Source organism: Dipodomys merriami, unplaced genomic scaffold (genome assembly GCF_024711535.1).
Source record: "Dipodomys merriami isolate MVZ:Mamm:240054 unplaced genomic scaffold, mDipMer1.0.p SCAF_32, whole genome shotgun sequence".
Lineage (NCBI taxonomy): Eukaryota > Metazoa > Chordata > Mammalia > Rodentia > Heteromyidae > Dipodomys > Dipodomys merriami.
This window is the reverse complement of record NW_027204715.1, coordinates 750,098-764,476: the sequence shown is the minus strand read 5'-3', so window position 1 is coordinate 764,476 and position 14,379 is coordinate 750,098. Positions and strand designations below refer to the sequence as shown.

General features: G+C 64.6%; 1 protein-coding gene across 4 annotated transcripts in view; it reads left to right on the top strand.

Annotated features, from left to right (window-relative positions):
- The window catches only part of Slc12a7 (solute carrier family 12 member 7), a 75,266-nt gene that overhangs the window by 29,851 nt on the left and 31,036 nt on the right, over positions 1-14,379 (top strand). For all 4 annotated transcript variants that reach the window (XM_070042115.1, XM_070042116.1, XM_070042118.1 and 1 more), the window contains exons 4-8: positions 2,869-3,015; positions 4,505-4,559; positions 10,969-11,099; positions 11,306-11,547; positions 13,353-13,564. In XM_070042115.1, the coding sequence (XP_069898216.1) occupies positions 2,869-3,015; positions 4,505-4,559; positions 10,969-11,099; positions 11,306-11,547; positions 13,353-13,564 (787 nt within the window). The remainder of the gene's footprint in view (positions 1-2,868; positions 3,016-4,504; positions 4,560-10,968; positions 11,100-11,305; positions 11,548-13,352; positions 13,565-14,379) is intronic.

Here is a 14,379-nt window from a genome sequence, read left to right as displayed (position 1 = left end):
CCAGATCTTGTGAGTCATGAGTAAGCAGGCCTTGGCTGGCCTACCGGGGAGCCAGCAATGCCCAGGATAGAAGGACTGTCCCCACCACCCTCTCTGACACACAAGCTCATTTCCAGCTGCAGGCACAGGATTTCCCAGCCAGCACTTTGCCGTTTGTGCTGGTCCTGGGTCTCCTTGTTCCTTCAGAGCTTGCTCTCAGTGGGAGCTGTGAGGCTGGGGGTAGACAGGCCCTTTAGGAAGGACCTAGGGTCCCTGGGACTGGACAGAGCCAGCGCCAGGTTTTCATCCCAGGGCTTCTGGGATCTGAGGCTAGGCCCTGGTGAGCAGGCGGTCACGTGTACATGAGGGTCACGTGTACACAAGGGTCATGCGTACATGAGGCCTTCCTAGGTCACATGTACACAGGGGACTTCCCAAGTTACATGTACCCAGGGGACTTCCCAGGTTACATGTACCCAGGGGACTTCCCAGGTCACGTGTACACAGGGCCTTCCCAGGTCACGTGTACACAGGGCCTTCCCAGGTCACGTGTACCCAGGGCCTTCCCAGGTCACATGTAGATGGGGAGCTTCTCAGGTCACGTGTACCCAGGGGACTTCCCAGGTCACGTGTACCCAGGGCCTTCCCAGGTCACGTGTACACAGGGCCTTCCCAGGTCACGTGTACACCAGGAGGCCTCCCAGGTCACGTGTACCCAGGGCCTTCCCAGGTCACAAGTAGGTGGGGAGCTTCCCAGGTCACATGTACACAGGGCCTTCCCAGGTCACGTGTACCCAGGGCCTCCCAGGTCACGTGTACCCAGGGCCTTCCCAGGTCACGTGTACACAGGGCCTTCCCAGGTCAAGTGTACACAGGGCCTTCCCAGGTCACGTGTACACAGGGCCTTCCCAGGTCACGTGTACACAGGGCCTTCCCAGGTCACGTGTACACAAGGGCCTTCCCAGGTCACGTGTACACAGGGCCTTCCCAGGTCACGTGTACACAGGGGCCTTCCCAGGTCACGTGTACACAGGGCCTTCCCAGGTCACGTGTACACAGGGCCTTCCCAGGTCACGTGTACACAGGGGCCTTCCCAGGTCACGTGTACACAGGGGCCTTCCCAGGTCACGTGTACCCAGGGCCTTCCCAGGTCACAAGTAGGTGGGGAGCTTCCCAGGTCACATGTACACAGGGCCTTCCCAGGTCACGTGTACCCAGGGCCTCCCAGGTCACGTGTACCCAGGGCCTTCCCAGGTCACGTGTACACAGGGCCTTCCCAGGTCAAGTGTACACAGGGCCTTCCCAGGTCACGTGTACACAGGGCCTTCCCAGGTCACATGTACACAAGGGCCTTCCCAGGTCACGTGTACACAGGGCCTTCCCAGGTCACGTGTACACAGGGGCCTTCCCAGGTCACGTGTACACAGGGCCTTCCCAGGTCACGTGTACACAGGGCCTTCCCAGGTCACATGTACACAGGGGCCTTCCCAGGTCACGTGTACACAGGGGCCTTCCCAGGTCACGTGTATACAGGGGACTTCCCGGGTCACGTGTACACCAGGAGGCCTTCCCAGGTCACATGTACACAGGGCCTTCCCAGGTCACGTGTACACAGGGCCTCCCAGGTCACGTGTACGCCAGGAGGCCTCCCAGGTCCACTTGTGACATTGTACATCGCTTCTGGCTTAGAAACTGTACACACACCTTACACTTCTATGCAACTGAGAAATCCCGAAGGCCTTTCTCTGTCTGCCCAGCTTGCAGAGTCTAGAAGGACTTCCTCTCTGCCCCAGAGTGCAGCATGCTGACCTGGTGGTTCCAAGGGTGTGAGGTGTGTGGCTGCTCAGAACTGCGTGAGACTGGCTCGGGGCTCATGGTGGAAGCCCAGGCCTTTAAACCCCGCCCCCCACACTGGCTGGCTTCTTGTGGAACCCCTGAGATGAGACAGCGGAACTCCGAGGTCTGCTACCTGGTTGGGCTGTGAGGGGCGTGGCCCTTGTGCAGCCTGCCCTTTCCTGGTGGAATTCTCAGCATACTGTTGTGTCTGCTCCCTGGGCACCAGGATCCAGCCACTGCCCTCAGGCTTCACATCCTCTCCAGCTTCACCACAGGGGCTGCAATCAGGAGAGGTCTTCTCAGCAGTGTGCGCTTGCCTACGCTGAGATGTATCTCTGCTGGGACCCCTGTCGTGGTCAGCCTCATGCGGGGGGGGGGGCGGGGGGGTGTCTGAAGCGTGTCCCCAACAGCAGACACCTCTGCTGTCAGCCGGCTGAGCCAGGGGGCGTGCAGAGGCTGGCCAGCTCCAGCTTGATTGGTTTGCTTGGCTGTGGAGAGGATTTTGGGAATGAGAGGCGTGTCACCCCTTCCACGTGGTCGTTCAGGTCCTCGTTGGCAGCGCTTCCTGCGTGGGGGTAAGCACTGGCCGTGGCTGTGACTTCTGTGTTCACGTGGCGGTGTCTTTCTTGTGTTTGGCTGTCCTTCCAAACTCTCCTCTCCATCGAGACAGCCTCGGTGGCGTCAGGATCGGCCGTGCCACCTCCTGGGCGCAGTTGACATCCAGTCTTGCTCTCTGAGGCTTCCCACCAGAGCCCTCTCCCCAATGGAGAGCGGAGCTGGCTAGCTGCCTGGCTCTGCTCCGAGCAGGGAGGGCAGCAAAACAGCCCTGAGTGCTGAGATCTCGCTCTGGAGCCCTGGAACCGGGGTTCCTGCTGGGACACGGTCGTGGGTCAGCGTCTTCACCGGCCCCCGTCCTTCTGTCGGGACTGCTGGGACACGGTCGTGGGTCAGCGTCTTCACCGGCCCCCGTCCTTCTGTCGGGACCTCTGGGTCTCGCTCTGCGGGGCTGCAAGTGGAGGGACTGACCGTCCCACACCTCCTGCTCTCTTGCAGGCTCCGCGCATGGGCACCTTCATTGGCGTGTACCTGCCCTGCCTGCAGAATATCCTGGGTGTGATCCTCTTCCTGCGCCTGACCTGGATTGTGGGTGCGGCCGGCGTCCTGGAGTCCTTCCTCATCGTGGCCATGTGCTGCACCTGTGTGAGTTGCCGTTGCTGCCCTGGGGCCTTTCTCCAGCAGCGCCAGGTGCCGTCTTCGCCATGGCCGTGGGGGCGGGGCGGGCTCTGCCCTGTCTCATTGTTCACACACGGGTTGGCTGGGGGCGAGGCTGCTCCGCCCAGCCGCCGCGCACAGACATGGAGGCCTTTGCTAGCTGCATCCCGCTGGTGGGCTGCTTTGTGGTTGGCACTGGGCTGGGGTGGCGGAGGCCACTTTGGCTGCTCAGCGGGGTCCTGCTGCAGGTGACAGGGACAGCAAGGCAGCACTGGTGTTAGAGAAAGCCAGCGTCAGCCTCGTCCTCCAGACCTAGAGCTGTCCCCAGGTGACCTCCCATGTGCCTGCAACATGAGACCTTCTTACCTCTGCGTTCTGTCTGCTTTATCTTTTTTGGTGTGTGTATGTGCTGGTCCTTGGCTTGAACTCGGCCAGGGTGTTGTCCCTGAGCTCTTTTTTTCCAACAACAGTGCTCTACCACTGAGCCACAGCTTCACTTCCAGCTCTTCGGTGGTTCAGAGTCTCGAACTTTTCTGCTCGGGCTGGCTTTGAACTGGGATCCTCAGGCCTAGCCTCGTGAGTAGCCAGGATGACAGGCCTGAGCCCGGTTGCTCTACTTTCTCTTGTGCCTCAGCTCTTCAGCAGCTTGCTTTCCTTGGTTTCTCCTAGTATGTTGAGAAGGACAGATGGAAGATTCTTTCTGGAATCTTCCACTGCAGAGCAGATTGTTTTCTGGAAAGAATCCAAACAGTGCAACTTCACAGGACTGCCTTTTGGACCACTGTCCAGGCGGCCCCCCTGCCTGGCCTCTGGCTGGTCACCCCGTACCACTGTCCCAGGCGGCCCCCCTGCCTGGCCTCTGGCTGGTCACCCTGTACCACTGTCCCAGGCGGCCCCCCTGCCTGGCCTCTGGCTGGTCACCCTGTACCACTGTCCCAGGCGGCCCCCCTGCCTGGCCTCTGGCTGGTCACCCTGTACCACTGTCCCAGGCGGCCCCCCTGCCTGGCCTCTGGCTGGTCACCCCCCCCCCACTGTCCCAGGCGGCCCCCCTGCCTGGCCTCTGGCTGGTCACCCCGTACCACTGTCCCAGGCGGCCTACCACCCGCTGCCCACCCGCCTTTCCGTGATCTGGTCCCTTGTCTGGACTTTGGCTGGTTATTGCAAGGTTCCCGAGGGCTGGTGGCTGGAGCAGGCCTGCCAGCCCCGGGGGAGGTGGAAACCACAGGGGCCCCTTGGATCTGCTTGCTTGCCCTCCTGTGCCTCCTGGGTCATACCCCTGGCTGGAATTCCCCTGGGCACAGGCAGATCCCGGTGGGGCCTGAAAGGTGAGGTTTCCTGCTGGCTGTGGGGACAGGGCCGAATGCCGGTGTACGGAGGGGTCTGGTCACCCAGCTGTGCTGCGGCCAGGCCTGGACGGTGACCGGGCCCCCGCACCTCCGGGCGTGCCTTCCCTGAAGAGCCACCTTTCTCTTTACAGACCATGCTGACTGCCATCTCCATGAGTGCCATTGCCACCAACGGTGTGGTCCCAGGTAAGGACCCTGTCCCCGCGGCCCTACAGTGAGCTGCGGGGCTGCTGACCACTGACGGTGGCCAGAGAGGCTTGTCCCCTCTGCAAGGAGCAGCCGGGCGGGCCCTGCCGAAGGCCTGGGCTTCTCCAGAGCCAGTACTCGGTGTGCCCGCCTGACCACCTGAGAACTGCTGTTCTGTCCTCTGCACAGGAGGCCAGGGCTGTGCTTAGCTGGGGGCCCAGCCATGACCCCTGGGGGGCGAGGCTGTGTGGGACTTGACCCCTGGAGGGCGGGGCTGTGCAGGGGACATGACCCCTGGAGGGCTGGGCTGTGTGGACATGACCCCTGGAGGGCGGGGGCTGTGTGGGACATGACCCCTGGAGGGCGGAGGCTGTGTGGGACTTGACCCCTGGAGGGCAGGGACTGTGTGGGACTTGACCCCTGGAGGGCGGGGCTGTGCAGAGGACATGACCCCTGGAGGGCGGGGCTGTGTGGACATGACCCCTGGAGGGCGGGGCTGTGCAGGGGACTTGACCCCTGGAGGGCGGGGGCTGTGCAGGGGACTTGACCCCTGGAGGGCGGGGCTGTGTGGGACTTGACCCCTGGAGGGCGGGGCTGTGCAGAGGACATGACCCCTGGAGGGCGGGGCTGTGTGGACATGACCCCTGGAGGGTGGGGCTGTGTGGACATGACCCCTGGAGGGCGGGGGCTGTGCAGGGGACTTGACCCCTGGAGGGCGGGGCTGTGCAGAGGACATGACCCCTGGAGGGCGGGGCTGTGTGGGACATGACCCCTGGAGGGCGGGGGCTGTGTGGGACATGACCCCTGGAGGGCGGGGCTGTGTGGGACATGACCCCTGGAGGGCGGGGGCTGTGTAGGACATGACCCCTGGGGGGCAGGGCTGTGCAGGGGACATGACCCCTGGAGGGCGGGGGCTGTGTAGGACATAACCCCTGGAGGGCGGGGGCTGTGTAGGACATGACCCCTGGGGGGCGGGGGCTGTGTAGGACATGACCCCTGGGGGGCAGGGCTGTGTGGGACATGACCCCTGGAGGGCGGGGCTGTGTGGGACATGACCCCTGGAGGGTGGAGGCTGTGCAGGGGACTTGACCCCTGGAGGGCGGGGGCTGTGTGGGACATGACCCCTGGAGGGCGGGGGCTGTGTGGGACTTGACCCCTGGAGGGCGGGGCTGTGTGGACATGACCCCTGGAGGGCGGGGCTGTGTGGACATGACCCCTGGAGGGCGGGGCTGTGTGGACATGACCACTGGAGGGTGGGGACTGTGTGGGACATGACCCCTGGAGGGCGGGGCTGTGTGGGACATGACCCCTGGGGGGCAGGGCTGTGCAGGGGACATGACCCCTGGGGGGCGGGGGCTGTGTGGACATGACCCCTGGAGGGCGGGGGCTGTGCAGGGGACTTGACCCCTGGAGGGTGGAGGCTGTGCAGGGGACATGACCCCTGGAGGGCGGGGGCTGTGTAGGACATGACCCCTGGAGGGCGGGGCTGTGTAGGACATGACCCCTGGAGGGTGGAGGCTGTGCAGGGGACATGACCCCTGGAGGGCGGGGGCTGTGTGGGACATGACCCCTGGAGGGTGGGGACTGTGTAGGACATGACCCCTGGAGGGCGGGGCTGTGCAGGGGACATGACCCCTGGAGGGCGGGGCTGTGCCCGGTTTGGGGCCCGGGCAGGACTACTGCAGTGGCGTGTTGGGCTTTTCCAGGCTAGGTTGGCAGCCCTGTGTGGAGGTGGTTGCAGCCCATGCTGAATGCCTGGAAGGTACTTGCTGCCCAGTAGTCCTGGAGCAGGGACCAGGGAGGACCGGAAGGTGCTCCTGTTGAGGTCATGTCCAGTCCTGTGGACACAGGCTAGCACTCTACTTTTCCACCATTCACTGTTGTCTGTACATGTGCACTCATTTCCAAGACCAGGGTCCTGCAGTGTGTGGAGAGACGGGTCGGCATGTGAGGGTGGAGAGGGGGGCTGTGGAGAGGGGAGGGCTGTGGAGGGAGGGCTGTGGAGAGGGGGGGCTGTGGAGAGGAGGGCTGTGGAGAGGGGAGGGCTATGGAGGGGGGCTGTGGAGAGGGGAGGGCTGTGGAGAGGGGAGGGCTGTGGAGAGGAGGGCTGTGGAGAGGGGAGGCTGTGGAGAGGGGGGCTGTGGAGGGGGGCTGTGGAGAGGGGAGGCTGTGGAGAGGGGAGGGCTGTGGAGAGGGGAGGGCTGTGGAGAGGGGGGCTGTGGAGAGGGGAGGGCTGTGGAGAGGAGGGCTGTGGAGAGGGGTGGGCTGTGGAGAGGGGAGGGCTGTAGAGAGGGGAGGGCTGTAGAGAGGGGAGGCTGTGGAGAGGGGAGGGCTGTGGAGAGGGGGGCTGTGGAGAGGGGGGTTGTGGAGAGGGGAGGGCTGTGGAGAGGGGGGCTGTGGAGAGGAGGGCTGTGGAGAGGGGAGGGCTGTGGAGAGGGGGGCTGTGGAGAGGGGAGGGCTGTGGAGAGGGGAGGGCTGTGGAGAGAGGGGCTGTGGAGAGGGGAGGGCTGTGGAGAGAGGGGCTGTAGAGAGGGGGGCTGTGGAGAGGGGGGCTGTGGAGAGGAGGGCTGTGGAGAGGGGGGCTGTGGAGAGGGGAGGGCTGTGGAGAGAGGGGCTGTAGAGAGGGGAGGGCTGTGGAGAGGGGAGGGCTGTGGAGAGAGGGGCTGTAGAGAGGGGAGGGCTGTGGAGAGGGGGCTGTGGAGAGGGGAGGGCTGTGGAGAGAGGGGCTGTGGAGAGAGGGGCTGTGGAGAGGGGAGGGCTGTGGAGAGGGGGCTGTGGAGAGGGAGGGCTGTGGAGAGGGGAGGGCTGTGGAGAGGGGGGCTGTAGAGAGGGGGGCTGTGGAGAGGGGAGGGCTGTGGAGAGGGGAGGGCTGTGGAGAGGGGAGGGCTGTGGAGAGGGGGCTGTGGAGAGGGAGGGATGTGGAGAGGGGAGGGCTGTGGAGAGAGGGGCTGTGGAGAGGGGCTGTGGAGAGGGGAGGGCTGTGGAGAGGGGGCTGTGGAGAGGGAGGGCTGTGGAGAGGGGAGGGCTGTGGAGAGAGGGGCTGTGGAGAGAGGGGCTGTGGAGAGGGGAGGGCTGTAGAGAGGGGGGCTGTGGAGAGGGGAGGGCTGTGGAGAGAGGGGCTGTGGAGAGGGGAGGGCTGTGGAGAGGGGGCTGTGGAGAGGGGAGGGCTGTAGAGAGGGGAGGGCTGTGGAGAGGGGGCTGTGGAGAGGGGGCTGTGGAGACGCGGCTCGTGTGGGCTGGACGCGTGGGCACGGGCTCTGGCACTCACGGGCACTTGAGGCTGTAGAACCAGAGCTGGCCCTGCATGGACCCCTCACCTGCTGAAGAGCTGGGGTCCTGTGGGGAGGAGGCCGAGGGGCCCACTTGGGGCTGTAGCCCGCGTTTGTGGACTCTGTACCCCTAACAAAGGTGAAGCCAGTGTTGTTTAGCTTGACGAGCGTGGCGTTCACAGATGACACACCAGCCTCCACGAGGCAGTCAGCGTGCGGCAGGGTTCAGTGCGCTCAAGTCCGGCTCTGCGCCTGGCTCCCTGTGTCCTGGGGTGGATAAGCAGCCCGTGCTTGCTGGGCACCACCAGTCCCTAATTGCTGTCCTCTTTCTTTGGAACTCTGCAGAACCCTCTCGAACCCCTAGTCGCACGCATGTTGAGTCCCCAGAGAGAGGCAGCCCTGTCTGTCTGTGCAGGGAGCCCTGTCTGTCTGTGCAGGGTACCTGTCTGTCTGTGCAGGGCACCTGTCTGTCTGTGCAGGGCACCTGTCTGTCTGTGCAGGGCACCTGTCTGTCTCTGCAGGACACCTGTCTGTCTGTGCAGGGAGCCCTGTCTGTCTGTGCATGCAGCCCTGTCTGTCTGTGCAGGGCACCTGTCTGTCTGTGCAGGGCACCTGTGTGTCTGTGCAGGGAGCCCTGTCTGTCTGTGCATGCAGCCCTGTCTGTCTGTGCAGGGCACCTGTCTGTCTGTGCAGGGCACCTGTGTGTCTGTGCAGGGCGCCTGTTTGTCTGTGCAGGGAACCCTGTCTGTCTGTGCAGGGCACCTGCAGGGCACCTGTCTGTCTGTGCAGGGCACCTGTGTGTCTGTGCAGGGAGCCCTGTCTGTCTGTGCATGCAGCCCTGTCTGTCTGTGCAGGGCACCTGTCTGTCTGTGCAGGGCACCTGTGTGTCTGTGCAGGGCGCCTGTTTGTCTGTGCAGGGAACCCTGTCTGTCTGTGCAGGGCACCTGTCTGTCTGTGCAGGGCGTCTGTCTGTCTGTGCAGGGTGCCCTGTCTGTCTGTGCAGGGTGCCCTGTCTGTCTGTGCAGGGTGCCCTGTCTGTCTCTGCAGGGCACCTGTCTGTCTGTGCAGGGCGCCTTGTCTGTCTGTGCAGGGTGCCCTGTCTGTCTCTGCAGGGCACCTGTCTGTCTGTGCAGGGCGCCTTGTCTGTCTGTGCAGGGTGCCCTGTCTGTCTGTGCAGGGTGCCCTGTCTGTCTCTGCAGGGCACCTGTCTGTCTGTGCAGGGCGCCTTGTCTGTCTGTGCAGGGCACCTGTCTGTCTGTGCAGGGCACCTGTCTGTCTGTGCAGGGAGTCCTGTCTGTCTCTGCAGGGCGCCTGTCTGTCTGTGCAGGGCGCCTGTCTGTCTGTGCAGGGCACCTGTCTGTCTGTGCAGGGCACCTGTCTGTCTGTGCAGGGCACCTGTCTGTCTGTGCAGGGCACCCTGTCTGTCTGTGCAGGGCGCCTGTCTGTCTGTGCAGGGTGCCCTGTCTGTCTGTGCAGGGTGCCCTGTCTGTCTGTGCAGGGTGCCCTGTCTGTCTGTGCATGCAGCCCTGTCTGTCTGTGCAGGGCACCTGTCTGTCTGTGCAGGGCACCTGTCTGTCTGTGCAGGGCATCCTGTTGACTCTGCTGGCTGGGGGTTCATGTTCTACCTGCTTGGAAGGCTGTTCGACATGCAGCAGCCAGAGTCCAGTCTTACGGTTGGCTTTCAGGAAGGGGGTGCGCTGCTGGAGTCCCCAAGGTCTGTGATCCGAGCCAGGGTCAGCTCAGCTGACGGTGGCTGTGAGCACGCGTCCATCCCAGGACGACATTCCAGACGGCTGCAAAACAACTGCCGTTCTCCTCCACCTGTTTTGAAAATGGTGGCAGATTCCTAGTGTTGGTCCAGTGCGTCGGCAGAGCTCTGCAGAGTTGCCTTCTCTATGTGATGTTTTCATGACAGGCACCGGCTGCTCCCCACAGTGGGACGCTGGGGCTCCCGGGTGGGGTTAGAAGTATTGCCTGCCTTATATTTTTGAGTCAAGGCGTCCTTATGTGGCTCAGGCTGGCCTTGAACCTGCTGTTCTCCAGCCTCAGCCTCACTCCCAAGAGCTAGCCACAGACATACGCAAGCACTTTCAGAGTGGTATTTGAGGAAGGGCTGAGACTTCTCTTTACAGAGAGCTCTTCCCCGAGACACACAGAGATAGTGCTCCCCTTCCCTAGACACACAGAGATAGTGCTCCCCTTCCCTAGACACACACAGACAGTGCTCCCCTTCCCTAGACACACACACACAGTGCTCCCCTTGACTAGACACACAGACAGTGCTCCCCTTGACTAGACACACACACACAGTGCTCCCCTTCCCTAGACACACACACAGTGCTCCCCTTCCCTAGACACACAGACAGTGCTCCCCTTGACTAGACACACACACACAGTGCTCCCCTTCCCTAGACACACAGACACAGTGCTCCCCTTCCCTAGACACACACACACAGTGCTCCCCTTCCCTAGACACACAGACACAGTGCTCCCCTTCCCTAGACACACAGACAGTGCTCCCCTTCCCTAGACACACACACACAGTGCTCCCCTTCCCTAGACACACACAGACAGTGCTCCCCTTCCCTAGACACACACAGACAGTGCTCCCCTTCCCTAGACACACAGACACAGTGCTCCCCTTCCCTAGACACACACACACAGTGCTCCCCTTCCCTAGACACACACACACAGTGCTCCCCTTCCCTAGACACACACAGACAGTGCTCCCCTTCCCTAGACACACACAGACAGTGCTCCCCTTCCCTAGACACACACAGACAGTGCTCCCCTTCCCTAGACACACACACACAGTGCTCCCCTTCCCTAGACACACACACACAGACAGTGCTCCCCTTCCCTAGACACACACAGACAGTGCTCCCCTTGACTAGACACACAGACACAGTGCTCCCCTTCCCTAGACACACACACACAGTGCTCCCCTTCCCTAGACACACACACAGACAGTGCTCCCCTTCCCTAGACACACACACAGTGCTCCCCTTCCCTAGACACACACACACAGTGCTCCCCTTCCCTAGACACACACACACAGACAGGGCTCCCCTTCCTGTTGGTGGACAGTATTGGTTGCACTAAGTCTGTCCTGATCTGCTTCTCTCTGGCTTGCTTTGTAGCCGGCGGCTCCTACTACATGATCTCCCGGTCCCTGGGGCCTGAGTTTGGAGGCGCTGTTGGGCTCTGCTTCTACTTGGGTACAACCTTTGCAGGAGCCATGTACATCCTGGGCACCATCGAGATCTTCTTGGTGAGTGTGTGTGTAGTGGTCTCCTTGCAGGTACTGTGGCTGGGGCTCCTCCGGTGATGCTGAGTGTCTGTGAGTGTCTGGTTGTGCGCCGAGACGCTCACCGCGGCTGTCGGGGGTCTCAGGCCTGGCTTGATTGATGGGGCAGCGTGCAGGTGTCCGGGGCCGGATGCAGTCCTCCGGCTGACCAAGCTGATTTTGTCCTGCAGACTTACATCTCCCCGAGTGCAGCCATCTTCCAGGCAGAGACGGCCGGTGGCGATGCGGCGGCCATGCTACACAACATGCGTGTCTACGGCAGCTGCACCCTGGCGCTCATGGCCGTGGTGGTCTTTGTGGGGGTGAAGTACGTCAACAAGCTGGCCCTGGTCTTCCTGGCCTGCGTGGTGCTGTCCATCCTGGCCATCTACGCTGGCGTCATCAAGACGGCCTTCGCCCCACCCGACATCCCGTGAGCTGCCTCTCCCCCCCCCCCCCCGTCCCTCCCTCCCCAGGGCAGGGGCTGGGCTGTCCGCGGGCCCCCCTCTCCAGGGCTCCCTCCCCCGTCCCTCCCTCCCCAGGGCAGGGGCTGGGCTGTCCGCGGGCCCCCCTCTCCAGGGCTCCCTCCCCCGTCCCTCCCTCCCCAGGGCAGGGGCTGGGCTGTCTGCGGGCCCCCCTCTCCAGGGCTCCCTCCCCCCGTCCCTCCCTCCCCAGGGCAGGGGCTGGGCTGTCCGCGGGCCCCCCTCTCCAGGGCTCCCTCCCCAGGGCAGGGGCTGGGGTGTCCGCGGGCCCCCCTCTCCAGGGCTCCCTCCCCCGTCCCTCCCTCCCCAGGGCAGGGGCTGGGGTGTCCGCGGGCCCCCCTCTCCAGGGCTCCCTCCCCCCGTCCCTCCCTCCCCAGGGCAGGGGCTGGGCTGTCCGAGGGCCCCGCCTCTCCAGGGCTCCCTCCCGGAGCTCTGAGGTGTGGACCGTGGAGGGGTTTCTGGGTGCGTCCGTGTGGACGGGAGGCCAGTGAAGGCCCCGCATCTTGTGGCTCAGGCGGCTGAGCTCTGGGCGGCCCGCTCTCCTCCTTCCTGGTCTTAGCTCACTTCATCCTCGTAGAAGCTCCGCAAGTGGGTTTTGTGGTGGAGAAGGAGGCGGCTGCTCAGTGAGCGAGTGGGACCAAAGAGGGGCCTGGACCCCTCTGGGTGGGCTGGGCAGGCTGTGGGCTGCATAGAGCTGAGGGCTGCATAGAGCTGGGGGCTGGCCAGGTGCTGTGGGCTGGGCAGGCTGTGGGCTGCATAGAGCTGAGGGCTGGCCAGGTGCTGAGGGCTGCATAGAGCTGAGGGCTGGGCAGGGCTGAGGACTGGGCTGGTGCTGTGGGCTGGGTAGGCTGTGGGCTGCATAGAGCTGTGGGGCTGGCCAGGTGCTGTGGGCTGGGCAGGGCTGCATAGAGCTGGGGGCAGGGCAGGGCTGTGGGCTGGGCAGGGCTGCATAGAGCTGGGGGCAGGGCAGGTGCTGAGGGCTGGGCAGGTGCTGAAGGCTGCATAGAGCTGTGGGCTGGCCAGGTGCTGTGGGCTGGGCAGGGCTGCATAGAACTATGGGCTGGGCAGGGCTGTGGGCTGCCTAGAGCTGTGTGGCTGGGCAGGGCTGGGGCTGGGCAGGGCTGTGGCTGGGCAGGGCTGTGGCTAGGCAGGGCTGAGGGCTGGGCAGGGCTGTGGCTGGGCAGGGCTGGGGCTGGGCAGGGCTGGGGCTGGGCAGGGCTGAGGGCTGGACAGGGCTGGGGCTGGGCAGGGCTGAGGGCTGGGCAGGGCTGGGGCTGGGCAGGGCTGGGGCTGGGTAGGGCTGAGGGCTGGGCAGGGCTGGGGCTGGGCAGGGCTGGGGCTGGGCAGGGCTGGGGCTGGGCAGGGCTGGGGCTGGGTAGGGCTGAGGGCTGGGCAGGGCTGGGGCTGGGCAGGGCTGGGGCTGGGCAGGGCTGGGGCTGGGCAGGGCTGGGGCTGGGCAGGTACTGTGGGCTGGGCAGGGCTGTGGGCTGCATAGAGCTGTGGGGCTGGGCAGGGCTGTGTGGCTGGGCAGGGCTGTGGCTGGGCACAGGCTAAGTCTAAGTGAGTCTGGATCTCACCGTCTGCACTCTACTGGGGCTTCAACCCCTTCTTGCTGAGCGAGCTGTGGGATAGCGGAGGAGGCTGCGGGCTGCGGCGGGCGCTGGTTCCTGAAGCTGCAGGGCCTGCATGGCGCTGGCCCTGGGTGCGGGTGGCTCCACGTCCCTGGGCTGCCGAGGTGAGCCGCGCCCCTCCGCAGGGTCTGTCTGCTGGGGAACCGCACGCTGTCGCGACGCAGCTTCGACGTCTGTGCCAAGGTGGAGGCGGTCAGCAACGGGACGGTGACCACCGCGCTCTGGGGCCTCTTCTGCAACGGCTCCGGCTCCAGTGCCGTCTGTGACGAGTACTTTGTACAGAACAACGTCACCCAGGTGCAGGGCATCCCCGGCGTGGCCAGCGGCGTCTTCCTGGGTGAGTGCCGGCGAGGGCTGGGTGCTGTCCGCGTGGGAGCTGTCTGCGGCCTCTCCCAGGGCCTTGCCTCCGGCCTGGCGAAGGCCTGGGCTCCTGACCGGCCGGGCCTAAGGCTGGGCTCCCTTCCCGGCACTGCCAACCAGCCTGGTGGGCCCTGCCTGCCCCGTGCCCTGAGCTAGGGAGGCCAGGGTCCCAGGCAGCCCGCAGTGTTAGAGCTGTTTGTTTCCGTGCTGCCATACCTGTCCGGGGGACATGAGCAGGAGGATCTCTTGGGTGGGGGCTGGCCCTGCTCACCCACGCCTCCCTCTGCTCTGACATTTTTGGAAAAGAGATCGTTCTCAGAGGACTCACATGCTTGTTCCCCTGGCTGTGAACTGGGTGTCCCCCGGGGCATGGCGTGACATCAGCAGGGGGTTGAGGACTGTGCCCAGCCTATGTGGGCAGGAAGGGTCAGGCACCTGAACCCCCCCGCGGGGCGGGAAGGCTGGAGAAGGTGGGAAGCCGAAGGGCAGTAGAGGGGAGGAGGTGTTGGGGCGCCTGTACAGGCCCGAGCCACATCTGTGGCCGTGTGAGGCTGCACCGGGTCTGGCGGGGGTGGCCCGGGGCCTGTCCTCTCGGTGGCCGTGTGAGGCTGCACCGGGTCTGGCGGGGGTGGCCCGGGGCCTGTCCCCTCGGTGGCCGTGTGAGGCTGCACCGGGTCTGGCGGGGGTGGCCCGGGGCCTGTCCTCTCGGTGGCCGTGTGAGGCTGCACCGGGTCTGGCGGGGGTGGCCCGGGGCCTGTCCCCTCGGTGGCCGTGTGAGGCTGTCCGGGGCTG